At 52.3% G+C, this 26,574-nt stretch overlaps 2 protein-coding genes across 4 annotated transcripts in view; one reads left to right on the forward strand and one right to left on the reverse strand.

The window, feature by feature from the left end:
* The window catches only part of MAP6 (microtubule associated protein 6), a 159,447-nt gene that overhangs the window by 25,154 nt on the left and 107,719 nt on the right, over positions 1-26,574 (forward strand). For 2 of the 3 annotated variants that reach the window (XM_042959105.1, XM_042959111.1), the window contains exons 3-7: positions 4,298-4,502; positions 11,840-11,967; positions 14,396-14,494; positions 16,863-17,036; positions 24,069-24,127. The gene's annotated coding sequence lies outside the window, so the exon portion shown is untranslated. The remainder of the gene's footprint in view (positions 1-4,297; positions 4,503-11,839; positions 11,968-14,395; positions 14,495-16,862; positions 17,037-24,068; positions 24,128-26,574) is intronic. The other variant, XM_042959112.1, reaches the window with a different exon arrangement.
* Positions 5,296-26,563, reverse strand: MOGAT2 (monoacylglycerol O-acyltransferase 2). Its single transcript, XM_042959117.1, has 6 exons — positions 26,473-26,563; positions 18,951-19,129; positions 9,856-10,060; positions 9,089-9,263; positions 8,251-8,450; positions 5,296-6,296 (listed from the first exon to the last, which is right to left on the reverse strand). The coding sequence occupies exons 1-6, from the start codon at positions 26,561-26,563 to the stop codon at positions 6,142-6,144; spliced, it is 1,005 nt and encodes a 334-aa protein (XP_042815051.1). The 3' UTR covers positions 5,296-6,141.

Genomic DNA, 26,574 nt, shown 5'->3' on the forward strand with positions numbered 1-26,574 from the left:
AAAAATTTTAAGAGAGATAGAGAGAGAGAGAGAGAGAGAGAGGTAGGGAGCATGTGCCAGCAGGGAAGGGGCAGAGGAAGAGGGAGAGAGAGAATCCTAAGCAGGCTCCATGCTCAATGAAGAGCCCAATAAGGGGCTCAATCCCATGACCCTGGGCTCATGACCTGAGTCATAATCAAAGGTTGGACACTTAACCAACTGAGCCACCCAGGGGCCCCATGTGAGGACTTGTTTTCAGTTCAGTTGGGTAAATACCTAGAAACATGATTGTTGTCCTGTATACTAAGCCTATATTTCACTTTTAAAAAGTTACCAAAATGTCTTCCAAAATGGTGTGCCATTTTGAATAGAGTTACTTTAAATTTCCCAGCTTAAATCCAATTTTTCTGATCCTTTCCTTTGTTTCCCAACCTGGTAGTCAGGGGATCTCACTCATAAGGCAAAGGGCACTGGCTTTGCCATCAGAGCTAGATTTAAATCCTGACTCCAACTACTTAAAAACCATGTAAATACTGTGGCAAGTTAGTGAATCTCTCTGAGCCTCACACTGAGATGTAACTCTTTATATGTGCATGATGTCACAGGTTATGTTCCCCAGGAAGTGGACTCTGAGAGGTTGCTTAGCCTCTGGGATGTCGGCCCTTGGGGTCTACACCTACAGAAAGGAGGGAAGGCAGCAGAATTGGGCAGAGGGAGAAGTGGAACAGAAATGGCCCATCAGAGCTGTCCTGATCTGGGCTAAAGTGGTCCAGCCTTTATGTCCCTTCCGGATCAGTCATCGGATCGGTGTCCTGGTGGAGGCAGCTGTCTGCACCTGGCACAGCGTGTCCTTTCTCGAAGGTGCATCTGGGTGGCGCACTCCAGTATCCCCTGCACCAGGCAGAGTGGAGAGAACGCTGGATGAGAGCGGAGACCAGTCCCCTGTTGAACTCTTGCTAGCTACGTGCCCTCAGGCTAGCCTTTCCCTTCCCAGAGCCCCCTCAGCTTACCCGTGTATGAGTGGCTAAGACCTCAGCCCCCGCCAATCCTCATATAGCACTTCGCAGTCCATAGAGCGGTCTCGTGGACCTTAATTCACAACAATCTTCTGATACCAGTAATTAGTCTCCCCCGGTGAGCTTGGGCCCGTCTATTTCCATTCATTCCCTCACTGAAGATGTAACTGGGTGAACATAGCACTTCAACTGGTTACACGTTTTCTGGCAAGGAGTGACGGCAGAGAGTTAGACTCTAAGAAAAGCCCAAACCTCATTTGTGATCCACACGCTCTACCGGGTCTTTCGAAATCCACTTCCTGGCATTTCCAAAGGGGAGGGGTGAGGAAGAACCAGCATTTATTGAATCCTCATTTATGGTGAAGCGTTTACAGCTGATGAAACCACGCCCCAGGGAGGGGTGGGGCGCAGCCAAGCCGGCGGGAGGGGTGCTGCGAGCCTTGCTTCTTCTCGGGCCCGGCCACCTCCATTGTGCCATCCTGCCCAGTTTGAGAAGAACTAGGCAGAGTGGGAGCAGCACGAAATAGCTGTGTGGGCAGACGGCCTTCACACTGAGACCAGGATTCCAGAAAGTCCTTTAACCTCCCTGACACACGATCCTCATTTATTATAAGAGTGGGCGTCACTGTCAATATCGTTGAGATAATGCGTGTAAGGCATCCCCCCGGAGCCCAGCATGTACTAGGTTCTCAGTAAGTGGCTCAGCGTGCTGACTGCCCTTCAGTGAGGTCATTAAGACAGATGCCCAGTTCAACCCAAGACATCTGGTCCTGCCCATGACCCACTCCAGCTCCAGGACCTTCCAGGTCTCCTCCCTATCTCAAGGATAAATTCCTGACTCCTTGACTGGACATTTGAGTCCCCCCACAGAGGAGGCAAGGCAAAGTCAGGGGACCTGGCCACCTTGTTCACTACTCCCTCAATCAAAGTTTGCCGAACAAAAGCCTAAAGCTCCAGCCTCCCGTCCCGGAAGCCTCACTCTTGCCCCCTGATCCACAACAGTGACCATCACCCACGTGTGCCCTGCACTGCCCATCCTCCCTGCCTCTGCTCACTCAGCAGCTTCCATCCTTCACGCCTCAGCCTCCTCCTGAACCCTTGCAAAGCCCGGTCAGGCCCCTTGTGAGGCCAGCACTTGGCCCATGCCACGTGGCTGCTGGCAGTGCTGTGCTGGCTGACCCCTGTCCTACCCGTCACCATAAAGCAGTGTCAGACAGGCTGGGCCCTGTGGGCCCTTTGTTCTCTGTGGGTAATGGCATCTGAGAACTTTTTCCCAGGCCAAAGGGCAGCCTGGTTTCTAGAAGAGACTCCAGCTCACCCCATACCTGAGGGCCTCTGACCCTGTCTACTACACCTGCCAAATCCTGTCATCCTCTGACTGTCTGAATCTATCTGTGTGTGGGCTGGGGTCGGGCCACTGTCTTCCCACACGACGTGGAGGCCCCTGAGGCAGGCTCTGAGGGGCCCCGAGGAGATGTCAGTTAGGAGGTACGTTGATAGGTGCAGCTTTGACACGTGGTATTAGCTGGGGAGGCCAACCACTATAACGAACATGGGAAAAGGCCATGTTTTACTCAAGTCTGGGCAGATGTCTGGGGTAGCCTTCCCTCGAGATCAGGCTCTATCCTTTCTTGTCCTGCTATCGTCGTCCACATGCGGCGCCCAAGGTCATTGTGAAAAGGGGAGAATTCTCTGCCCTCTGGCCACCCCCCCAAGTCTCTCACCACTCCCTTTCTCAAATCTCCTGGTCACCTCTTACCCCATCCCGGCCAGGCCAGGAGGTCATGGATAGCATTCCAGCCTCTGATCTCTGCTCAAACTGTGCCCCACACATCTGGGGGACCCTCTCTGTGACCAGGCAGGCAGCCCTACCTTGTGTAACAGCACACAGCGTGGTGTAGCCCTCAGAGGCCGAGGAAGAGTATAGTCATTAGCCTGAGACATTGGAGACCCTTTCAGGGAGCTGGGTTTTTGTTCAGAGAGCAGAGGTAGGTGCTATATGTGGGTAGACTGGAGGGGGATCGTTGGAGGCAGGAGTATCATGCACAGTGCTGTGACCACCCAGCAGCCACCCGGGTGCTGAGTGCTGCGGCAGAGGAAGGGGGAAGTCTGGGGCCCCCGGTGGAACCCCTACCTCGACCGGGGGCATTAGGGAAGACTTCCTCGAACAGAGGAAACCAGTATTGAAAGAGGACTGGGAATTTCCCAGAAAAAGGGGGAGGAGGGGTGAGGGAGATGGCATTCCAGGCAGAGGGAACAGCATGGGCAGAGCCTATAGGAAAGAGATCACATCTGGTACAATTAACTGCAAATGGTTCCGTGTGATGGGAGCCCAAGGCTAAGGGAGGAGGGGATGTGAGGATGGAGAAACCTGGGCCAGATGGTGGAAGAGTGGCGAATGGCAGGCTAAGAAGCTTGAGCCTTAAGGTGGACATCTGTCTTCCATCAACCCCTCCAGATCCACTTGCCACCTGTTGCCATCTAGCTTTTTCCCGGAGACCTACCGGTGTGGACTATAACCACAGGCCATTGTGCCCTCCAGCTTGCAGTTGGGTTTGGGCAATAGGGAACCTTGGCAGAAGAGGGAGGGAGAGAGGAAGGTGGGAATGCCCACTCCTGGCTCCTGCCCTGCAGGGTCACCTGCCAGGCCCGTGATCCCTGACCAAAGATGGCCCCTGTATGTGACACACTGCACTCTACCAGTTCGTGTAACTGCCCATCCTGTGTGGTTTCCCATGCATCTCAGAAGATTGTTCCCTCATCAAACCCTCCTTAAATTATCCTGCCTTCAACATGCCATCTGGTCCCTGTTGGGATCCAGGCTGATACAAACTCTACGAACAATGGAGAGCCACAGAAGGGAATTGAGTAGGGGTTGACACAGCCAGATTTGTGTTTTAGACAGCTCTCCATGGCTAGTAACTGAGGACAGATTGGGGCAAGAGGCAGAGGCTGAGCTGGGGCCCTGGGGATGAACTACAGCTCTTGTCACCCGCACACAGCCAACTTCAGACTTGTGGCGGAAGGCAGAAATTCTGCTGCAGGCTTTCATTTACAATTGTTTGGTAGATTGTTTGCAAAGATGGCCACAGAATCCCTTCTCCAAACTCCAGCCTTTCGTATTGTGACATTGATGTTCCTCCCAGGCGGAGGTAGAGTCTATTCCTCACCCCTGAAACTAGTGGGGGGGGGCACCTCATGAATTGCGTTGATCAACAGAATACGATGAAGTGACTGTGCACATTGCTCAGCCCAGGACTTAAGAGATCTTGCAGCCTTGCTCTCATTCTTCCAAAATCCAGCCACGACTGAATGCTGAAGACCCATCAGTATGGGGAGGGGCCCCGTGCCCACCTCAGCCAGCTCCCCAGTGGGCCCAGCCCCCACGGAACGCAGCTGCATGAAGCCTGGCCAACCCACAGGATTGTGGAAAATAATAACTCCTCGCTTCTTCAGCCATTCAGTTTGGGCATAGCCCACCATACAGCAATAGAGAACCTACAATGGGTGAGTACTTATCTCCTTTGCAAAACCTTGCCCTTCCCTCGTGGCCCTGCCCACCTGTCACTACCTCTTTCTGGCTGAAAACCATCACTCCCTCCTCTGAACACCACTGCTCTTTGTTCCCACCTGCCTTGTGACCCTTCTAGCATACTGCCTCATGGGATAACAGGCACCTTCCTGGGACACTGGGTACGTTGATCACCTGGGTCCTAACTTACATCATTCCAGACATGATGTGGAGTGGCTTATGTGACTCGAAATATGATCTTACTATGCTTATAGCTTCATTTCTCAGATGGCACAATTGGGGTTTGGAAATTACATGACTTGCCCAGGGTCACTAAGAAGGGATGGGCCAGGATTTAAACCCAAATTTATACCTCTCAGATGTCCCCCATGTTGTAGTTACTGGAATGAGTTGCTCCAGGAGGGAAAGGATCCTGCTTCCCTGCTGGAGGGGGAGGGAGGAGTCACAAGTAGGGTCCTCACCCTGGGCATCCTGTTCTTCACTACTGATGTATGTCCCAAACCCAGGAATCCAGAATTCTTCCCATCAGCACATCTGTCCCCATGTCACCCACTGGGCCGACACACACAGACAAGCACCCCTTGCGTCTGGTCTTTATTCTCCATGTTGGTCTGCCCTGTGTCTTAACCTAGCCTCTCACCGTCTTGCCCAACAGAACAGGCCCAGGGGTGGTAAGCTTGGGGCCATCGGATCAGGAAGGAAGAGTCAACGTGGCATTATCTGGCTCAATCTGATCTGCCTTCTGGGAAGATGAGATAGGGCCACAGGGCCAGGCAGGGAAGAGAGGCTTTGACCAGCCTTCTTTGTTGGGGGATGGGGAGGAACAGAAGAAGGCTGCAACAGGATTTGTTGAACTGACATTTATGGAGACCTCCCACCTTTCTGTGTCAAGGTCAGGGGCTGAAATGACCGTGAATGAGTAAGAGGTGCCTCATGGAGCTCTCTGCCTATGTAATGTCAGAGCTTAGACTCAGGGTTCATCTCAGTCAGTCAGGGAAACTGAGGCTCAGAGGGAGGGTGAAGAGGTCTGCCCACTGTCATATAGCCAGTGACAGAGCACAGTTCTCCTCATCCACCTTTCGGGCCCCTGTGGCTGCCAGTCTACAGTGCAGAGGACCCAGAAACTCACAGGGGCCTGGCATGAGTGCGGAGGCCTCAAGGCCACCTCCTCCTCTCTGGCTCAGGGAGGGAGGAGACGGAACATGTAGGGTGCAGGATGAGGGACCCTGTAGGAGACGGGGCTGGAGCCTGGGGCTTCTTTTGTGCTGTTACTCAAGGTAGAGGAAGGAAAACTTGGTTGCCGTTCTCTTTCTCTGCCTATTGAGTGACATTATAACCAGGGATAGAGACCTCAGAAATCACTCTCTTCCAGCCCTCTCTCCCATTCACAGAGGAGGAGGCCAAGGAGAGGGAGGCTCGCTGCGGCTTGGCAGCGGGAGTGCAAACCAGCGACGCCCGAACTGGCAGCTGGACTTAGGGCCTGGCATGGTTGGATTTGCAGAAGTTTGGGAAGGCTGTGACCGTGTACTCAACGGACACCTCCAGGAAGCCTTCTCAGATCACAGCACCTCCAGCTGGGCTCCCTAACGCCAGCCCTGGCCTCTGGGGAGGCCCTCAGCAGAACTCCAAGTGCTGGTCCACGGGGACGTTGTACTTGAGCTTGTGGGCTTCAAAGAGGTCACACAGCTCCTTGATGTAGCGCCGGTGAAGCTTGTCCACCTCCTCCTGCGAGGGATGCAGCGTCTTCTGCACCTCTATGGGCTTTCCCACTGCAAGACACAAATGTGGGTGCTGGCCCAGAGCAGGAGCCACGGGGTTGCAGGGGACCTTGGGGCAGGTGCCCACCCCCATGGTCATCTCTGCAGGAAACTGCTCTTACTGCCGTCCCTTTCAGCCCTGTTTTGGGTGATGGATTCTAAGATGTTATAGCAACTCCAAGATTCTGACTCAGTAACCATACCAACTGGCATTGCAATGTGCTCTGCAATGTGCCAGGCACTTTCTGTGCATTAGCTCTAATCCTCATAACAACCCTCTGGGGATAGAAACTCTTACTATTCCCGGTTGACAGGGGAGGCAACGAGGCTCAGAGAGGTTAAGTAACTTGTTCAAGGCCACACAGCCAGGAAGAAACAGTTCTAGTTTTTAAATCCCAGGGATATGCTCTTAATTTTCAGGCTATACTGTTTGGGGAGCCCAAGATGTCATGATTAGAAGCACCTGTAGTTCGGGGTGCCTGGGTGGCTCAGTCGGTTGGGCGTCCAACTTCAGCTCAGATCATGATCTTCTGGCTTGTGGGTTCGAGCCCCTTATCCGGCTCAGTGCTGACAGCTCAGAGCCTAAAGCCTGCTTGGATTCTGTCTCCACCTCTCTGTCCCTCCCCTGCTCTCTCTCTCTCTCTCTCAAATATAAATAAACATTAAAAAGAGAAAAAGAGGTGCCTGTAGCTCTCGGGTGAGGTGGGCCAACTGCCCAGACAGCAATTCTTACCGCCCCCCCCCCCACCGCCCCCGGGCCTGTAATGCCCCCTTTGTTCTAGGGAGAAATCAAGAAGCCCTAACTAACCTCTTCCTCTGGTTCTTCCTGGCTGGGAAGGTAGCTCCCTTGACTTTTCCTTTTGGGAATAGCTCTGGAGGCAGCAGCAGGATTTTTTTTAACTTTTAAAAAATTTTTCTTTAATATTTATTTATTTTTGAGAGAGAGAGAGTATGAACGAGGGAGGGGCAGAGAGACAGGGAGGCACAGAATCTGAAAAAGGCTCCAGAGCCTGAAGAAGTCAGCACGGAGCCCGATGCAGGGCTCGAACTTACCAACTACAAAAGATAACGTTACCTGAGCGGAAGTCAGACGCTTAACTGACTGAGGCACTCAGGTGCCCCAGAGGCAGCAGCGGTATTAACATGCATGAAAATATTGCCACAATAAAACAGGAAAAGTCATGGCGGAGGGGATTCACCAAGTCTGTGCTCAACTAACAAATAAATGGATGGATAAAGAGGAATGGACCTCTCTCGATAGGCTTTCTCAGAGGGATCTGGTTGGGATCCAAGAAGAGAGCAAATGAGGAGTCCAAATTGCTGAAAAAGTAGGGCTGAGTCCATGCATTAAGGCTCATGCCCATTATTTACGGGAAAATCCCTCAGGCTCTAACCCAAGCCTATTGATTGCTACTCTACACAATTCTAACAGACTTGAGATGCTCTTTCCTAAATTCACCTTCTCCAATGAGCCCTATTAGATCCTCTGGGTCAGAATTAAACTCTTCTTCTCTAGCGTAATAAAGAGTCAAATAGGTCCCCATTCAGTCCTCAATTTTGTTACTCAAAGGCAGTGTGATCTTTTGGAAGTTACTTAACCTCTCTGAGCCTCAGTTTGCCACGAGTGAAATAGGGATAATAGTCCCTACCTGGAAGGCTCTTAGGCTAAATTGAGCTGCTGCAGGTCAGGAAGCCAGTGCAGTGCCTGGCACGCAGCAGGTACCCTGTAATCAGTAGTGACTACTGTTCTTTGTGCCTCTGTTATGGTTCCCATCCCAAAGTGCCCTGTATTAGGGTTGTCTGCTTGCGTGTATGTTTCCCAGTCTAGAATGTGAGTTCCATGAGGGCGACGATGTGTCTGAGCCATCTCCATGTCCCCCTTGCAGCACATAGTCCAGGTCCCTTTCCCTGGAGCCGACCCCTGTCCCCCCCCCCCCCCACCCCACCAGCCTGGCTCTCAGCTCACCCACGGTGGTGATGGGCTGGCGGTAGGGTATAAGACCAAAGCTGTACTGGAAGACGCCACGGCCATGGAAGAGCGGGAGGGAGATACCCATGATCTTCTGCAGCCGGTCCTGGATGCAGCGCAACCAGGAGCCGGGAGAATTCTCGACCTGGTCAAATAGTTCATTCTCCCCGAAGGAGAAGATTGGCACGAGAGCAGCCCTGGAGGGAGACAAGAGAGACTACATGTGGAAGGCCCTAAAGAAGACCCCAGCTAGCTTCCTGCCTGGACCCAGTGACCAGGAATTGGAGCAGAGGACAGAGCCCTGGGCCAGGAGTGGGAAGCCTGAGTTGCCTACCAGACCTGCCGTAGCTTTGCTTTCTGAACTCGGGCAGGTCCTGGGCCCTCTCAGGGCCACAATCTCCCAGTTGTAACAGGACAGATAGACCGGAATGCTTCAGAGAGTCCTCCCAGATATAAAACATCTGTGGACTTTGTAGAAAACCTCTCTCCGGCTCCAGCTAACTTGTATTCTTCAAAGACGCTTCGAAGTAGAAGAGCTCTGTGATATGCCCCAAACTCCATTTTCCCAGATCCCATAGATATCAGATCTCGTGCCAGCTTCGGGCAAATATATCCCTTCCCACCTAGTCCCTTTGATCACCACACTTGTCTTCTGAAATCTTTTCTGGGTATTTGGGCACGACATAGTACAGATCTCCCCAAGATAGAATCTTCACTGTAAAGGGACTAAGACTCTCCCTGTCCCAATACAATCTGCATTAGTCTCTGCTGTCTTCCCGCCCAAATCTAATCCTTGCCCATCTCCAGCTGAACGGAGAGCCCTCTTCCCAGATACCCGTGCATCAGGGCGAGTCTGACGAAGCCCTTGCGGTTCCGCAACAACAGCGTGTAGGCCCCGGGCCTGGCATTCAGTGCCTCCTGGGCACCCCCTATGATGATGGCCAGCAGATTGCCACCTTCTTTCCTGTTGAGAATGTGAGCAGCGCTCTCCTTGTCTGATGTGACCAGCCCTGGAAAGAGAAGAAGGTGGTCAGGTACGGGGCAAGGGGACAGGGATTGTCAAGTGGATGTGAGCCAAGAAAGGGATCACCAAAAGTGGCCACAGAGGCCTGGGTCCCCACCCCACCCACTCCAGCTTGGAGTTCCCTGAGGACTAGAACTGAGTTCTCTCCCTTTTCCTGACGCCCTCGCCAAGCTCACGGCCCCACATGGTGCTGTGGGAAGTACTTCCTTGGGTCTAGCCACCTTCTTCTATTGCCCATGTTCTTGTAAGAAGTACAGAACCGTTGGGGCGCCTGGGCGCTCAGTCGGTTTAGCATCGGACTTCGGCTCAGGTCATGATCTCACCGTTAGGGAGTTTGAGCCCTGCATCAGACTCTGTGCTGACAACTCGGAGCCTGGAGCCTGCTTCGGATTCTGTGTCTCCCTCTCTCTCTGCCCATCCTTGCTCGTGCTCTGTCTCTGTCCCTGTTTCTCTCTCTCTCTCTCAAAAATAAACATTACAAAAAAAAAAGCACAGAACGGTTGGCACCCTTGCCACAATGCCTCTTCCCATGCCTCCAGCCTCATCCTCTTGGACTACCCCAGGGTGTAAAGACTCACCCCCCGACATGATGTAATCCCTGAAGAAGGGGACCCGGAACCACAGGGTCAGCATCATCAGATGGGGGCGGATGCCAGGGAAGAGCGAAGGGAAGCCTGTGCTCTCGGTGCACAGGTTGACAAAGGCTCCAGCAGCCAGGACCCCGTGGGGGTGGAAGCCGGCAAGGTAGTTCCGGGAGGGGTCCAGCTCGGCGGTCTTGACCAGCTGCAAGGACAGCAACCTGGTGAGCCAGAGCTGGACCTGTGTGCCGACCCCGACTGTGCCACTCATCAGTGTCACTCCCCCTCTCTGAGCCTCAGGCTCTTAAGAAGATCGAGATATGATGTGTGAAGGCACCCAATGATACCGTCTCAGATCCACTGCTGGCTTCGGACAAATTGCTTCCCTCTCGGGGTCTTCATCTGTAAAATGGGGACATTTAGCCTTCCTTCCATTCAGCCTGCCTTCCTCCCAGGACTGCTGAGAAGCTCGAGTCTGTTGGTGTCCTGGAATTACCAAGATTACTACAGGACCAGATATAATTCGAAGGCATCAGAGGGACACACGGGGGCACCAGCCTGCTGCAAAAGGCCCGTTTCCACAAATCTCAATATAAGAAAAATTGGCACTGAAGACCTGGGAGTGAGCATTCGCAGGGTATAGCAGGAGTGGTTGAAAGAGCATGCAGTCCAGGAGGCTGGCCCTAGTCCTCTTTACCCTTCTGGACAAAGCAAGTGTCTCCCTGTGGCTCCCTGCTCCCCCGACGCCAGACCTCCATCGCCGCTTCATCACGCTCTTTCCCCAGCCCTGGGCTCTGCTGGCCAGCAACTTGCCAGAGTCTGGTCAGGCCGGCAGCATAGAGCAGGGAGCAGGGACCACGAGTCATTGCACATTGACTTGGGAGAGGAGAGCTGTTGTCCTTAGCGGCTCCAGGATGAAGTGGGGTGAGGGTGAAGGGCAGGAAGTGAGCTAACAAATGCTGCTCTCAGCCCATTACTGGACAGGCTGCTCCATGGCTCAGTCTGCAAAGATTGCTGCGGTGGGCAGTGACTGTGTGTGTGTGTGTGTGTGAATGGGGGGCAATCCCTTCCCCACCCTGCCAGGACCCGCAGGCCCACCCTTTATATGGTCCTGCACCCTGAGAGCCACAGGCATCAGAGTTTGAAGGCTCTTGAGGTCCCTGGCCCATGCCCCAAGCCCCTGGCAGGAGGGTCTCTGATAGGACTGGCCAGTCCCTGCAATCTGCACTCCTGGGCGCGGGGCAGTCCTTTCCACTCTGGGTCAGCTTTGCCAGGGTGAAAGTTCACCCTGTCATCAAGCTAAAACTTGCAGCAGGTGACTCCCTGAGGATTCTTGTTGCTGCCTTTGTGGTCCAGGAGGCCTGGCTACCTTCTCTTGGAGCCTGGAGGGACTTGGTGCAGGGTGGGGAGGCGGGGGGGGGGGTGATGGACAGCAATGGGGATCTGAGCCTGTCTGCCCCATCGAGGCTGAACAGCCCCAGATTCTCCTGCACTTGGTTTCTGTAACCCACCCTCCTGCCCAGTATGGCCCCCAGTTACCCACTGACGCTTTGCAGAAAGGCTGCAGGGACCACAGCTGGGGAGACCATTGCCTCCCATACAAAGACAAACCCCTTCCACTCACGCAGTGAAGACTTGCTGGATATGAAAATAAAGATGGGACAGAGAAATCTCTGGCTATTCTCAGTGAGAAAGGTGCTTGCACAGGCACCCATCCGGTGGTGTTTCCCTACACACATACCTGGCTCCCCTCACGGAAGCACCAGCACATGAATTCCTTCTCAGCAGCGGGAAGGCAATTTTGTACAACCTCCATGAAGGCGATTTGGCAATAGCTATCACAACCACAAAGTGTAACTGACCTTTTACCCTAGCAACTCCACCACTGGGGAATTGCTTGTGCTTGCACAGAATGATATTAACCACGGCATCTTTTTTTTTGTACTGTCATCAACCCCGCATCCCCTCCAATGTCCACCAACAGGGCCCGTTCAGACAAATTGTGAAACGTTTGCCCCTCTGCAGCCCTAGGGAAGTATGGCGAAGATCTCCCTGGCCTGGCAGGGGAAGGTGGCCACAATCCCTCGTCAGGACAGAGCAACGGGCAAGACGGTGCGTGCAGAACGCCGCTGACCCGGCTGGCAGAGGGGGCACGCGCTTGCTTGCGTGTGGACAAAAGCTGGTCGACGCAGTTGCCTTTGGGGAGGGAAGGGAGGAAATGAGAATTGAGGTGGGGGGGAGGACCCTTTACCATACACCCTTTTGTCCCTTTGGAATTCTGAACAAGAACGTATGACTTATTTTAAATGAACAATGAATGTATGAATGAACAAAACAAATGAATCAATGAAAGAAAGAAGGATCATCCTTGATAAAGGCTTTGTGTGTTGAGACACATCCTGGTGAATGTGAGCGCCTGTGTCTAGACGTGTGTGCCAATACTTGCACGTGCAGTTACGTGTGCGTGACCTGGTGGGTTGCTATGCACTGATGGGTTGTCACTGTCTACCGAGGCCTGATCTGCACCTCCCTAGACATAGTCTCTACTGCTGTTTTTCTACGCTAACCTCTTCTATCTGTCCCCTGGGCCCAAGTGGTGTCACTCCCTCGCTGTGAGGGTCTTTTTATTATTTTTATTTTATTTGATCTATTTATTTTTATTTTTTAAAATTTATTTATTTTTTAATTTACATCCAAGTCGGTTAGCATATGGTGCAACAGTGATTTCGGGAGTAGATTCCTTAGTGCCCCTTCCCCATTTAGCCCATCCCCCCTCCCACACCCCCTCCTGTAACCCTCAGTTTGTTCTCTATATTTAAGAGTCTCTTATGTTTTGTCCCCCTCCCTGTTTTTATATTATTTTTGCTTTCCTTCCCTTATGTTCATTATATTTGTTTTGCTTCCCTTCCCTTATGTTCATCTGTTTTGTCTCTTAAAGTCCTCATAGGAATGAAGTCATATGATATTTGCCTTTCTCTGACTGACCAATTTCACTTAGCATAATACCCTCCAGTTCCATCTACATAGTTGCAGATGGCAAGATTTCATTCTTTTTGATTGTCGAGTAACACTCCATTGTATATATATATACCACATCTTCTTTATCCATTCATCCATTGATGAATATTTGGGCTCTTTCCATACTTTGGCTATTGTCGATAGTGCTGCTATAAACATGGGGGTGCATGTGTCCCTTCGAAACAGCGCACCTATATCCCGTGGATAAATGCCTAGTAGTGCAATTGCTGGGCCGTAGGGTCTGTGAGGGTCTTGAGATTAAGACCACCTGTCTGATGCCTCACCTGACCCAAGTATGGGTCTGGAACAGAGGCGATGCTCCAGAAAGACTGGAATGAAAGAAGAATGAACACATGAATAGAGGAGGCTGATGCAGCCTCAGAAGGAAGGCCTGGTTCTGCTGCCAGCTCACATGACCTTTGCCAGGCCCCTGCACTCCCCATGCCTCAGTTTCCTCTCTATCCCCCAAGACAGTGATAATGCCTCCCTGGCAGCGTTGCTACTGGGTTCGGGTGAGGTAAACAGAGAGGGGAAGGTTTATAAAGCGCCGCGTTCTCTGCCTTGCTCCCTCAGTTCTCTTAAGGAAGAAGTGGGACTAAGCAAAGACAGATGGGTGTCTGGGGAAGGGCTTCTCCGGGTGCGTGTCATGGCAGGCTGCGTACCAGGCAGTGGCTGGAGAATGGGACGGCCAGGGTGCTAGACTCTGGGGCATGTTAAAATTTTATATGTATATATATATATATACATATATATATATATATGTATATAATTACCATAAAATTCGCCTTTTTTGAAGTGTGCAATTCAGCGGTTTTAGTATCCTTCAGAAGTGAACAACCATCACCCCTATATAATTCCAGAGCATTTTCAACACCCCAAAGAGAAACCCCGTACCCATTAGCAGTCACTCCCCAAACTGTAGCCCCTGGTAACCACTAACCTGCTTTCTGTGTCTATGTGCTTATTGCCTACTGCCTATGTGTCTATTTGCCTATTCTGGGTGCTTCCTGCACACGGAACCACACAATATGGCTTTTTGTGTCTGTCTTCTTTCACTTTAGCAGAATGTCTTCAAGGTCCATCCATGTTGAAGCATATATCAGTACTTCATTCCTTTTTACGATTGAATACTATTCCATTGCATGGATATACCATATTTGTTGTTCATTGATCACTCGACAGACATTGAAATGATTTCCATCTTTTGGCCATTACAAATAACGTAGGCACGAACACTTGCACATTAGTCTTTGTGTGAACATGTTTTCAATTCTCCCAGGGGTGTCACTACTTTGAACCCCAAGACCCTTGCCTAGCAGACCACAGCCCTGCGGGATGAGAGAGGCATCTCAAGGAGAGGGCATCTGGACCGTGGGTGGGAAAGAGGACCACGAGGGCTGTGTCTCTGCCCTGTCTGCCTAGTCCCATCTCTCAACAAATGCCCTCATGCCTTCTTACACTCTTGGGGTGACCCAAATGCCTCAAGAACCCACTGTCCTGGTGGCCCCTTTACGGTTTACAGATCACCCACACCACTAGCCTGTGTGACCGTGGCCCTCGGGAGGTCGGCTGCAGTGTGAGAGCCTCCATTTGATGGTTGCACAAACTGAGATGCAGAGGGGTAAGTGACCTGCCCAAAGCCACACGGATGACCTGAGTTCAGTTCTGCTGTCTCCCGCACAGAGCACCAGAGCACCAGGCCGGGAAGTCTTTGTTCCAGACACAGAGAGCTACCTGGAGACTCAGGACTATCTCTGGGGTCTTTTCCTTTTTAGTCAAACTTGGAATGTCCAGGCGGTTAGCTTCAGGAGAAGGTGGTTCCTCCATCGGCAGGTCCAGGCCCTGGAGAACCTGTTTGTGACCTATATATGTACCTTGATTGCTTGGCAGTTTAAAAATGCAGGGCAAGCAAGGTTTGGTTCAGTAATCTGGCTCTGGCCTTGGGCATCTCATTTGTGGCAGATTTCCCAGAGGATTCTGCCATATATCAGAGTTTGAGAATCACAGCTTTAAACCAAAGGAATCCCCTTCCAGCTTTAGGCCATTGGCTGTGCACACGCATGCGTGTATGGGGGGGGGGGGGCAGGGAGACTGGGTCCTTGCCTGCCTCCTCCCATCATGGCCAGATGAAAAGAAAGGCTTTGAGCCACCACCCCCCCACCCTTAGCTGGTGAGTTCTCCACCCTGACCTCACTGAGCACTGAGCAGACAGAACAGACACCCATTGACATCTGCAGCTATATTCCCTCAGTTCTGAGAAGCACCTTTTTTTCACATCTTAACATTATGCTATCAAGATGGATTTGACAATTTTAATTGGAAGAATTTTTTTCTTAGTGGTACATAAAATACCCATATGTTTTACCATCAAGGATATGCAGGATGCACCAAGCACAGAGAGCTGGAAAGAGTGCCCCAGGCGGTGCGCATTCCCAGCACCTACTGTGCGTCAGGCACCTCAGGACACCTGCTTTCTCCATCTCCTGTTCACTCTGCAAGGGAAGTACTGGTGGCAAAGGCTCCATTTTACAGACGAGCAAACTGAGACACAAGGTCAATCCACTTGTTCTAGGTCACATAGCTAGTAAAGTCGCAGAGGCAAGATCTTAACACAAGCAGCCTGGCTCTGTGTGTGTAAGCTGTGGGCTCTGCCGCCTTGTAGGAGTCCCGAAGCGAAAGGTGGTGGGGGTTAACGGGGTCAAGGGGTGCACCTCCGGTGACGGCACCGGCCCAAGTGACACAGCTCATGCCTGGAGAGCTGACAGCAAAGGGGGCAGGTGAGGCGTGAGCATGGGTCCAGAGTCCAGGGACCCAGAGTCTAATTTTTGCAGGCCAGGCAAAAATTAGATTTGATTTTCGGCGTCGTGGGAGTCCCCGCTGTGTTTTAACGTTTTGTGAGTATCATGGCTGCTGTGTGCAGGATGGACGGTAGGGGGCGTCGGCGGAAGCAAAGCCCAGATAAAAGAAATGATTGGTTAGGATTTAGGTAGTGAGTGGGGGAGGAGAGAAGGGTGAGACCCGGAGGAGTTTGGAGTCAGACCCCAAGCTTCAGAGCAGCAGCTCTCAACTGGGGCCAGTTCCCCTACCCCACCAGGGGACATGTGGTAACGTCTACAGACATTTTTGGTTGTCACAACGGGGAGAGGGGAGTGCTACTGCCATCCAGTGGGGAGAGGCCAGGGATGAAGACAGACCCCTCCCCCCCAATACGGACACACCTACAACAATCATTCCGTGTCAAATGTCCACGTGCCCAGGGGCAGAAAGCCTCCTGAGAGCTGCGGGCTGGGAGCAGGGGTGGGTGGAGGGGATAGCAAGGACCGGAAGTGAGCAGGAAGGGAACCCCTCATCCCTCCCTGCAGGGCAGCTCTAGGGCTGAGGGGAGAGCTGTACCCAAGGCAGAGGTAAGACTCCTGGGAGGGTCCTGAGGACGGGCGCAGGTCTCTGGTGTAGGAAGACCCTCTCACAGGCAGAGCCCTCCCATGATGAAAGGAGCCACCAGCAGGAGGAAGTGTCACCCCGTCCAAGTGTAAGCTGGAGATCTGTCCTGGGCAGGTGGCTGGCTACCTACCAGGTTAAGAGACCCCAGTATGCTGGGAGGGGGCCGGGCTGGGAGGTGGGGCACGAAGTCCCTAGTGATGCCTGCAGGGCTGTGGAGGAACCGAGGATGTCCCAGGTGTGGGTGAGGAGGTGTTCCGCACTGTCCCCCGCCTGCAGCATTTCCTGACACCAGGTCACCGCCCGGCCACAGCACTCCACCCCTCAGGCCTGGGCCTGTGCAGACAGTGTTTGCTCTGGGGTGATGAAATCTTCACAGGGGAAACCCAGCTTTGGGGCTGGTTTTCGGCATGAGGTGGGATCGGCGCCTCCTCTGCAAAACATTGCCCGATTCTTCATCATTGGCTCTTTAGGAAGCCTCTAGCACGAGTGTAGAAAGCTGCAAGGCCCAGAAACAGCGTTCCTAATCTTGCTCGAAATTCCATCACTAGACGCTAGTCCGTAAAATCACACGGAGAACTGACAGAAGCTCAGAAACCCACTCGCATTTGACAGCGCAGCGCGGAGGCTTGTGAATGCGGGAGAGCTGCGGCAGAGCTGCGGCAGAGCTGAAGCTCCCTACCCTCCGGCCACCCCAAGATCTCCGCGGGGCCTGCGCTGTAAAGGTGTGTGGAAGAGTGGGAAGGTCTCCCGGGAGGAGGTGGGGAAGCGAATCTGCAGGCCCCAGCCCCACCCCTGCAGGCTCCCAGCCTAGAACAGGCGAAGTCAAAGCGCATGCCATCTCGCCCTCTGCTGGCCACCTGGCGGTACTGCTCACGCTCTGCAGGGGTGACGCACCAGGCCGGCCCGTGGGCAGCAATCCTGAAACACTACAGTGGAACGAACTGTGGCAAATCAGGGCAGCGTCCCACCAGTGTCAATAGTGCCGAGGTTGAAAGACCCTCCTCGAGGGCTGCCTGGCTGGGGGAGGATCAGGAAGGGCAGTGGAGGGGATAGGCACAGACCCTGCTTGTCTACGCTGACAAGATCTTGGGAGGGCACCGTGCAGAGGAAGCAAATATGGGAAGACCTCCCCCAATGTGGACCCTCAGGTTAGCCTCAGCACTGCCCATTCACTCTGCCCTTCAACAGCTATCACTCCTCATGAGGGTAGAAATCGCTGTCACTCAACTTCCTGCCCTCTGCCCAGCTCCTGCCCTGCTGTCTTGCCCTGCCCTGCCCTGTCCCACCCTTGCCCTTTGCCCAGGAGGCCCTGCTTACTGTGGTGCTAGGGGCTTCTGTATCCCAGCTCTTGCCCTGCTTTTGCTAGTCCTTGCCGGGCCCCAGGACTGTCAGAAGGAAGCAAGGCAGCAGCCCTGAGTCCCATGCTGAGTGCCCACGAGTCAGTGAGTTGTTTAACCTCTGTGAGCCTGTGTTCTCCCTCCCCTCCTCCTCCCCGCCCTTTAGGAGCTGGGGACCTAATTCCAGCAGAGGCAGGAGGAGGCGGGGCTCCAGGATGGGGCGGGAGAAGCCAGGCAGGTGTGAAGGTCAGAACAGTAGAGCTCTGGGCTGTCAGAGTCCTCCACAACACGTGCAAGCTTCCCCAGAGTCCCCACTGACTTAGTAAAATAACACTAGCTCCTAGTTTACTGAGAACCTACAAGGTGCTTTCCTGACATCTCAGTGAATCCATCCAACTCAGTGATGTATGGCATTATCCCTTTACATATGACGAAACTGAGGCTAAGAGAGGCTGTGAAACTCACCAAGGTCGCAGCTGGTTTGTGGCAGACTGGTATTAAGACCTAGTCTGTCCAGCTCCAGAGGCCACACTCTGTGCCTTTCTTCTCCTCTGTTTCCAGGGAACGGCCAGCTGACTCTGCCTGGCACCTCTCTGTGTCCCCACTGCCTTCCTACCCTGTCCCATCTGGCCAATAAGCCATCTCTGCCCAGCTGCTTATATCTGAGGGTTTAGTCTATCTGGGATTCGGTAAAAGGAGCCAAGGGGTCTGTTAAATCCCAGGGTCTGTTTCACTCAGGACTGACATTTGAGTCCAGGGTCGAGTATCCACAATGGCATGAGATGCCCTGGGTCACGGTGAGAGATTCAAAAGCGCTCAGAGTAGGAGGGCTCAGTCTGCTTCCTGAGGAAGCTTCCTGGGGAAACTGAGGTTCCGAATAGGGCAAGACCTTGTTCAAGAATTTGTTGAGTGGCATTGGTCACACCTTTGTCTCTCTCAGACTGTCCTTCTCCCCATCTGATGAGATGTGGGGCTAGATGGTCTCTTAGGACCTTGAGTTTATTACATTCACCCCCATACGTGACTGCCGCGGGGTTTACACCTATAAGATACGTATGTGTGCCACACTATATGCCCCACAGAGCGCCTTCCAACCCTGTACACTCATCATTCCTCACATTGGCCCCACATCCCCGCAGATGGGAAACCATGGCCAGAGAGAAACTGGACTCTTCCCTAGGCCACACAGTGGCATGGCCAAATAAGCCCCAACCTCCCCTTCCAGTATTCTACTCCCTGCACACAGGACCATGCTTCCGCCACCGACATGGCCATGCTCCATCCAGTCCCAGTACTCACCGAGACAGGGAAATAGTCCCTCATGTACTTCCACAAGAAGCAGCGCCTTATTGCTTGGAAGGGCCTGCCCCCCTGCCGTGGCTTTTCTCGGTCCAGGTACCACCAGGTCGCATACAGGACACTGAACAACCAGAATCTTGTGAACAGGAGGCCCACGAAGATGACAACACAGATCTGGGCTGGGGAGGGAAGCAGGAGCCATCAGTGGTCAGAGGTCTGAGAGGAAGGACGTGAGGCTGTCCACGCTGAGTCCGCCCATATGCCCAGCACTAGCAGCACGAACCTGTCCAGCCCGTGGCCCCGGGAGGAAGAGATAGGCTTCCCACTCCTTCAAGGAGGAAATGCACCTGCCAATGTCACGCTGGGAGCACAGATTTGAACCCTAGCCAGGCTGAACTTCAAAACTCACTTTTCCCACTGTACTGGGTCCCGGACCCTGGTCTTCCCTCTCTCCCTCCCTCCTTCTCCCCAGTAAAATAGTCTGCATTCACCAGGTGCTCAATGCTTGCTGGACAACTGATTGGGTTATTTCTTTCTAGTTTCCATCTCCTGGGACCTTGGAGAAAACGGAGACACTTTTTCTCTGCCCAGCCTTCTTTCTGTTGGCCCTCTGCCCTATTTTCCCACAGATAGAGCTGGCCAGATGCTTCTCTTATTGAAGCCCTTTCATGGCTTTCCCATAACCGGAGGCACTGCCCAGCCAGCTCAGCCTGGCATTCAAGCTCCGCGTGAGCTGGCCCTACCTGCCTCCTGCTCCAGCCCCACCTCAACCACACGCACCCCCAGTGCTCTGGCCACACGACCTGCTGTGTTCCTACAGCTCACTCAGCTCTTTCAATCCCTTAGCTTTTGGTCATGCTGATTCCTCCGCTTGCGGTGCCTTTCCTGGTGAAGGAGGGAGGGAGAAAGAGGCCAAGCCCTGGCTGGACCAGGCCCAGCGAGGAATTCCCCCTCTGACCTACAGTTCCGAATCCCTTGCCATAGGCTAGAATCTCAGCTTCATCTCAGGGGCAGCTGGTCTGTGGGCCATCCCTCATCTGATGCTGATGGAAAGAATATTCCCAGGGAATATGGCTCCTTCCCCTTCCCATTTCCTCTACTCAACACCGTGCACTTATCCTCTTAAAGAAGGTCGGCTTCCTGTTGTATATTCTGCTTGAAAGTAAGGCAGATGGGGCCTGTCACTCGTGGCAGGTTTCCTGGAGGTGGGGACTTTTGACCCAGTCCGAACAGTGGTAAAATTCATAAGCCCAGACGACGTAGAATTGGGGCTCACAGATGTTCACTTTACACAGAGCACCTCCAACATGCCAGTGCTGGTGGTAGAGCCGTGAATGACAGACACAACGTCCTGCCCTCGATGCACCCGGGCACTTTGTCTTTTAAATTGTTATTGAGGTTGACAGGAAGCCATCAAAATGCTCGAGGAGAAAGCAGGCAAAAACCTCTTTGATCCTGCCCGCAGCAATTTCTTACTCAACAGGTCTCCAGAGGCAAGGGAAACAAAAGCAAAAATAACTCCTGGGACCTCATCAAAATAAAAAGCTTCTGCACAGCGAAGGAAACAATCAGCAAAACTAAAAGGCAACCGACAGAATGGGAGAAGATATTTGCAAATGACATATCTGATAAAGGGTTAGTATCCAGAATCTACAAAGAACTTCTCAAACTCAACACCCAAAAAACAAAGAATCCCGTGAAGAAATGGGCAAAAGACATGAATAGACCCTTCTCCAAAGACATCCAGATGGCCAACCGACACGTGAAAAAATGCTCAACATCATCATCATCATCAGGGAAATACAAATCAAAACCACAATGAGATACCACCTCACACCTGTCAGAATGGCTAACATTAACAACTCAGGCAACAACAGATGTTGGCGAGGATGCAGAGAAAGAGGAACCCTTTTGCACTGCTGGGGGGAATGCAAACTGGGGCAGCCATTCTGGAAAACAGTATGGAGGTTTCTCAAAAAACTAAAAATAGAACTACCCTATAACCCAGCAATTGCACTACCAGGTATTTATCCAAGGGATACAGGTGTGCTCTTTCAAAGGGGCACATGCACCCCCATGTTTATAGCAGCACTATCAACAACAGCCAAAGTATGGAAAGAGCCCAAATGTCCATCGATGGACGAATGGATAAAGAAAATGTGGTATATATATACAATGGAGTATTACTCGGCAATCCAAAAGAACGAAATCTTGCCATTTGCAACTACGTGGATGGAACTGGAGGGTATTATGCTAAGTGAAATTAGTCAGAGAAAGACAAACATCATATGACTTCACTCCTATGAGGACTTTAAGAGACAAAACAGATGAACATAAGGGAAGGGAAACAAAAAATAATATAAAAACAGGGAGGGGGACAGAAGAGACTCATAAATATGGAGAACAAACTGAGGGTTGTTGGAGGGGTTGTGGGAGGGGGGATAGGCTAAATGGGTCAGGGACACTAAGGAATCTACCGAAATCATCGCTTCGCTATATACTAACTAATTAGGATGTAAATTTTAAACAATAAAAAATAAAGTTAAGCCAAAAAAAATTGTTATTGAGGTTAAAAGATGCGTAACATAAAGTTGGTCGCCTTAACCGTGTCTAAGCTCACAGTTCAGTGGCAATGAGTTCGTTCACATCGTTGAGCAGCCTTCCCTACTGCCCAGCTCCAGACCTCTTCATCTTCCCAAACTGAACCGCTGTACCCGTTCAACACTGACTCCCCGTGCCCCTCCCCCATTCCCTGCCAGCTGCCGTTTGATTTTCGGTCTCTACAAATTGGGCTATTCTAGGAACCTCCTATGAGAAGAATCATGAGGGGTTTGTCTTTTTGCGACTGGCTTATTTCACTGAGCATAACGTCCTGACGGTCATTCGCGTTATCCATGTTGTAGCAGCATGTGTCAGAATGGCCCTCCCTTTTTTGGCTGGAAAATATTCCGTTGCATGTATATATCACATTTTGTTTATCCCATTCATCTGTCAGTGGACCAATGGACACTTGGGTTCCTTCCACCTTTTCCCTTTAAAATATTATTCAACTGGTTACTAATAATGAAAAATGGGGAGGCCTCACGTACAAACCCTGGCATCTGCTATGTCTTGAAAAACCAGAAGAGGGGCGCCTGGGTGGCTCAGTCGGTTAAGCGTCCGGCTTTGGCTCAGGTCATGATCTCTCGGTTTGTTGAGTTCGAGCCCCACGTGGCACTCTGTGCTGACAGCTCAGAGCCTGGAGCCTGCTTCGGATTTGTGCCCCCCCTCCCTCTGCCCCTTCCCCACATGCACTTGGTCATGTTCTGTCTCTCACAATTAAATGAACATTAAAAAAAAAAAAAGATGAGGGGCGCCTGGGTGGCTCAGTCGGTTAAGCGTCCGACTTCGCTCAGGTCACGATCTCGCGGTCCCTGAGTTCGAGCCCCGCGTCGGGCTCTGGGCTGATGGCTCAGAGCCTGGAGCCTGCTTCCGGTTCTGTCTCCCTCTCTCTCTGCCCCTCCCCCGTTCATGCTCTGTCTCTCTCTCTCTCAAAATAAATAAACGTTAAAAAAAAAAAAGATGAAAAGAGCAAATGTTTTTAAAAAAGGAAAAGAAAACTAGAAGAAACGGTAGCCCTGAGTCACTGCTCTCATGGTCAGCCCCTCCCTCCCACGTCCCCCACATTCCCAGACCTGCGGGCCAGTTTCTGCCTCAACAGTGCTGTATCCTCACCTAGGCCTTGCGGTTCCTGGAGGGGGTGGGAAAGGACCATTAAGTGCTTGTGGGTTGGTCACCTGTTTGTCTTAAATATTTTTTGTTTTAAGTTTACTTATGTATTTTGAGAGAGACAGAGAGAGCATGAGCTGGGGAGGGCCAGAGAGAGAGAGAGAGGGAGGGAGGGAGAGAGAGAGAGAGGGAGGGAGGGAGGGAGGGAGAGAGAGAGAGAGAGAGAGAATCCCAAGCAGGCTCTGTGCCATCAGCACAGAGCCCGACATGGAGCTCTAACTCACCAAGCCATGAGAGATCATGACCTGAGCCAAAATCAAGAGTCGGACGCTTAACTGACTGAGCCACCCAAGTGCCCCTTAAATATTTTTTAATAACAACTTTGAAAGAGAAAGTTGTAGCAGAGTGGGAATAAAATGCCACCGTTTATATGAAAAAGAACATTGGCACTTATATATGGCTGCACACGCGTAGAGGAGAAAAGGAGCCCACAGCTCTGGAGGAAGGACAAGGATGGCAAGGGGCTTGAGTTAAATTTTATTTATTTCCTTTTCCACACTAAAAGTTTTTAATGGGGAAAAAAAGTTTAAGAACCCCAGCTAGGCCCCTCTCCCCTTGGGCAAAATCAGAAGTCTCTGTAGGTGTCTCCCACTTTAAGAAACCAGCTTGAGAAGGGCTCCTGGGTGGCTTCGTCAGTTAAGCGGCCCGCTTCTGCTAAGGTCATGATCTCATGGTTGGTGAGTTTGAGTCCCTCGTGGGGCTCTGTGCTGACAACAGGGAGCCTGCTTGGGATTCTCTCTCTCCCTCTCTCTCTCTGCCCCTCTCCTGCACTCATGCGTCTGTGTGTGTGTGTGTGTGTGTGTGTGTGTGTGTCTCAAAAAGTGAATAAATGTTAAAAAAAAATAAATAAAATAAAAACCAGCTTGAGAGAATAAAAACAAATGGCTAATGGTGGCTATCTGGAGGGTAGGATTTGGGGAAGTCTATTGCTTTTAGGACACACATTATTATGTTTGAATGTTTTACAATAGCACGTATCAGTTTTGTGGTCAGAAAAAGACGTTAAGATAAAACACACAGGGCATTGGCAATGGACCAGAAAGATCTCCCCGACACCCACCATCCCCCTCACCCTCAGCTCACCCTTCAACTCCTCTCAGCAGACAAACCTCCAGGCTACAGGTCACTTAGGAAGGGAGACACTTTCTTTCACTTAATCCTCACGACTCTGAGAGGAAACATTGTAAACCTGACTTTACGAAGGTCCAGAGAGGGTACGCCAATTGGTTAAGGTCACACAGCAAGCTGGGAGGATGGAACCTAGGATTCAACTCTACCATTTTGGCAGCATCATGCTCCCATTTATTCACTCAACAAATATTCACGGACTCCGACTCTTGACTCTTGTAGGAGCAGGAATTGCCGCTGAGGACACAGACGAGCTGTTTGAATGGCGCTTACCTTCCTGGGTGAGTTATAGAGGAGAGGTAAGGGAACAGTAAGCAAGTTACCCACTTGGGAGGTATTCGGCTGTTGGCCCTGAGTCCTTAGTGCCAAGTCCTAGTTGACTTCTCTGGCCACTTCTCTGGCTTCTGCCATTCCCCAGAATGTCTCCTCTGACACCAACATCTACCTGCTATTCAGTAAATGTGCATAGTCTTTACTCCTCCACCGGAAGCCTTTACTCTCGGGCCAGCCTTTCAATCTTGTCCTGTGGACCCATCTCCTAGGTAGCTCTGAATGGGGCCATTTCTCTCCACCCACTGCCAGCCTCCCTAGACCAGGGTGGGCAATCTTTTTTTTTGAAGGGACAGGTTACAAATATTTTAGACTTTGAGACTCAGGAGGCAACTTGGAGGCTATCACATAGGGATCTAACCATTTAAAATGCAACCGTTTAAAAATGTAAAAATCCTTCTTAGCTCATAAACTTTACAAATACAAAAACAGTCAGTGGGCTGGATTTGGCCCATGGGCCATAATGTGGTGACCCCTGATGTAGGCAGTGATTGCTCCAGCCATCAGTCCATTCTCCCATAATCCAAACTGTAGATACATCCACCGTGCAGCCACAGGGTCCTTTGGCACGCAGATTAGACCTTGTCACTCCCCTACCTAAAGCCCTTCTGAAGCTCCCCTTTGCCCCCAGGAAAAGGGATATGGTAAAACCTTCTTGTCCCAGCACCAGTGAGCCCAGATCCCCTTTCTCAGCTGTCCTCCCTCTAGTCCTCCAGGCCCAGGGCTACTTGACCTCTCTGTGCTGCTCCTGACATTCCCAGGCTTCTACTTCCCAGGCCTGCAGGGCTGGGGGACGGAGGCAAGGTGGGTGCAGCGGCAAGGACAAACCCAATCACGCTCACAAAGCTCACGCGAGACATGTGCATGATGAACCTCATTCTGTGTGATCCCTAGGCCACAGCCCACCTCTGGGCCCCCGGTGACCTTTGTCCAGGAGCCAGCAAACCTGTAGCATGCCCTGGGCTGGGCCTCCTTCCCCAGGCTCTATCTGCCCTTTAGTCTCTTAGCCTCACCTGCTCCCACGCCCTCTGCCCTCTCCCCTCTCTCTGCTCCTCCTTCCCTTTCTTCCTTTGGCCTGGAAGGAGCCCGGGACTCAGGCCCTACAACCTTGGGCAGTTAGGGTACTCGCTTTCTCTGCTCCTCTGTGTACCGGCGATAACCAGGGATATTTCATGTTTAACTACGCTTGGCACGGAGACACAGATGAATTGTAAGCGATGTAGGGTGCTGGAGGGCATGCTTTTCTGGGGGTGGTTCCTTCAGCTGCAGAATTGTGACGGGGTTCTGCAGGAGCACCTAGTATGTGTGGGTGTGTGGGGGTGTGTGTGGAGGGGGCTGGGGGTGTGTGGGGTGAAATGGCTGTTGACCAGCCTGTACAGAGTATGCCCATATTGTAACACCTTGCATCAATGCACAGGCTGGACACCAGCCGTTGGGGAAGCCGTGCCTGCCCAGTCTCGCGCTGGCAGAGGAAGTGAAGAATCCCACATGCCCCCAGTCACTCTCTTCCCATGCTCGGCCCTGGGCCTTCCTCAGAAATGTCCTCTTCAGCAGAGGGGAGTTGGGGCAAGTGTGGTCTCCCTGGCCACGATCAACGTGCTCACCGTGGGGGTAGGGTGGGTAGGGGAACCTACGCCTGTTTCCCGTGGGATCCCAGCCCAGGGGTTGGACCAGATGTGTGCTGGGCAGAGCAAGCACGTTCTTCACTTCACCCCACAGCAGCCCGGCGAGGGCAGCTTTGGTATTCCCATTCTACAGCTGATGCAGTAGAGGCCCGCAGAGGTCAGGCATGGGTCCAGTGAGGTCACGCGGATGCTCGGTTGCCCAGCCAGAGTCTGACCCAGGCTTGTCTGGGACCCCGCTCAGTCCCCTGGGTCCTTTCCTTGTTCCCTTCTCTTTCCCCACCTGCCAGTCTCAGTGTCCTCCTCTCTGAAAGGAAGGAAAGAAACCCATTCCCTCTGAGGAGCCTGGAAATTTCCCACAATCACCTAGATCCTTCCCCACACCACCAGGCCGCCTGAGGCAGGGTCTCTGTCCCGGTACTAAAGTAGGTGGAACCCCCACCCCAGGAAAGCTCGGTAACCTGCCGGAAGCCACAGGTGATGGCTTCTACCCCACCCTATCCCCACACCCTGCCACGCCCTCCAAAGCCTCCAGGCGGGGGACTTTTCGGGCAGGGGCTCTGAGCACAGCAAAGCCCCCTTTCGAATGGATGTCTTTTCACCATCGATGCACTGTGTGCGCCCGAAGCGGCAGATGCCTGTGGTCTCCCAGCCCCCAGCCCATCTCTCCTTACCCAGGGCCAGGAAGGAGAAGACCCACTGCACGACCATGAAGGTCTGCAGCCGGCGCTCCCATGGCACGAACAGGGGTGCAAACTCCACCATGCTGGCTCCTC

The sequence above is a fragment of the Panthera tigris genome, chromosome D1 (assembly GCF_018350195.1).
Source record: "Panthera tigris isolate Pti1 chromosome D1, P.tigris_Pti1_mat1.1, whole genome shotgun sequence".
NCBI lineage: Eukaryota > Metazoa > Chordata > Mammalia > Carnivora > Felidae > Panthera > Panthera tigris.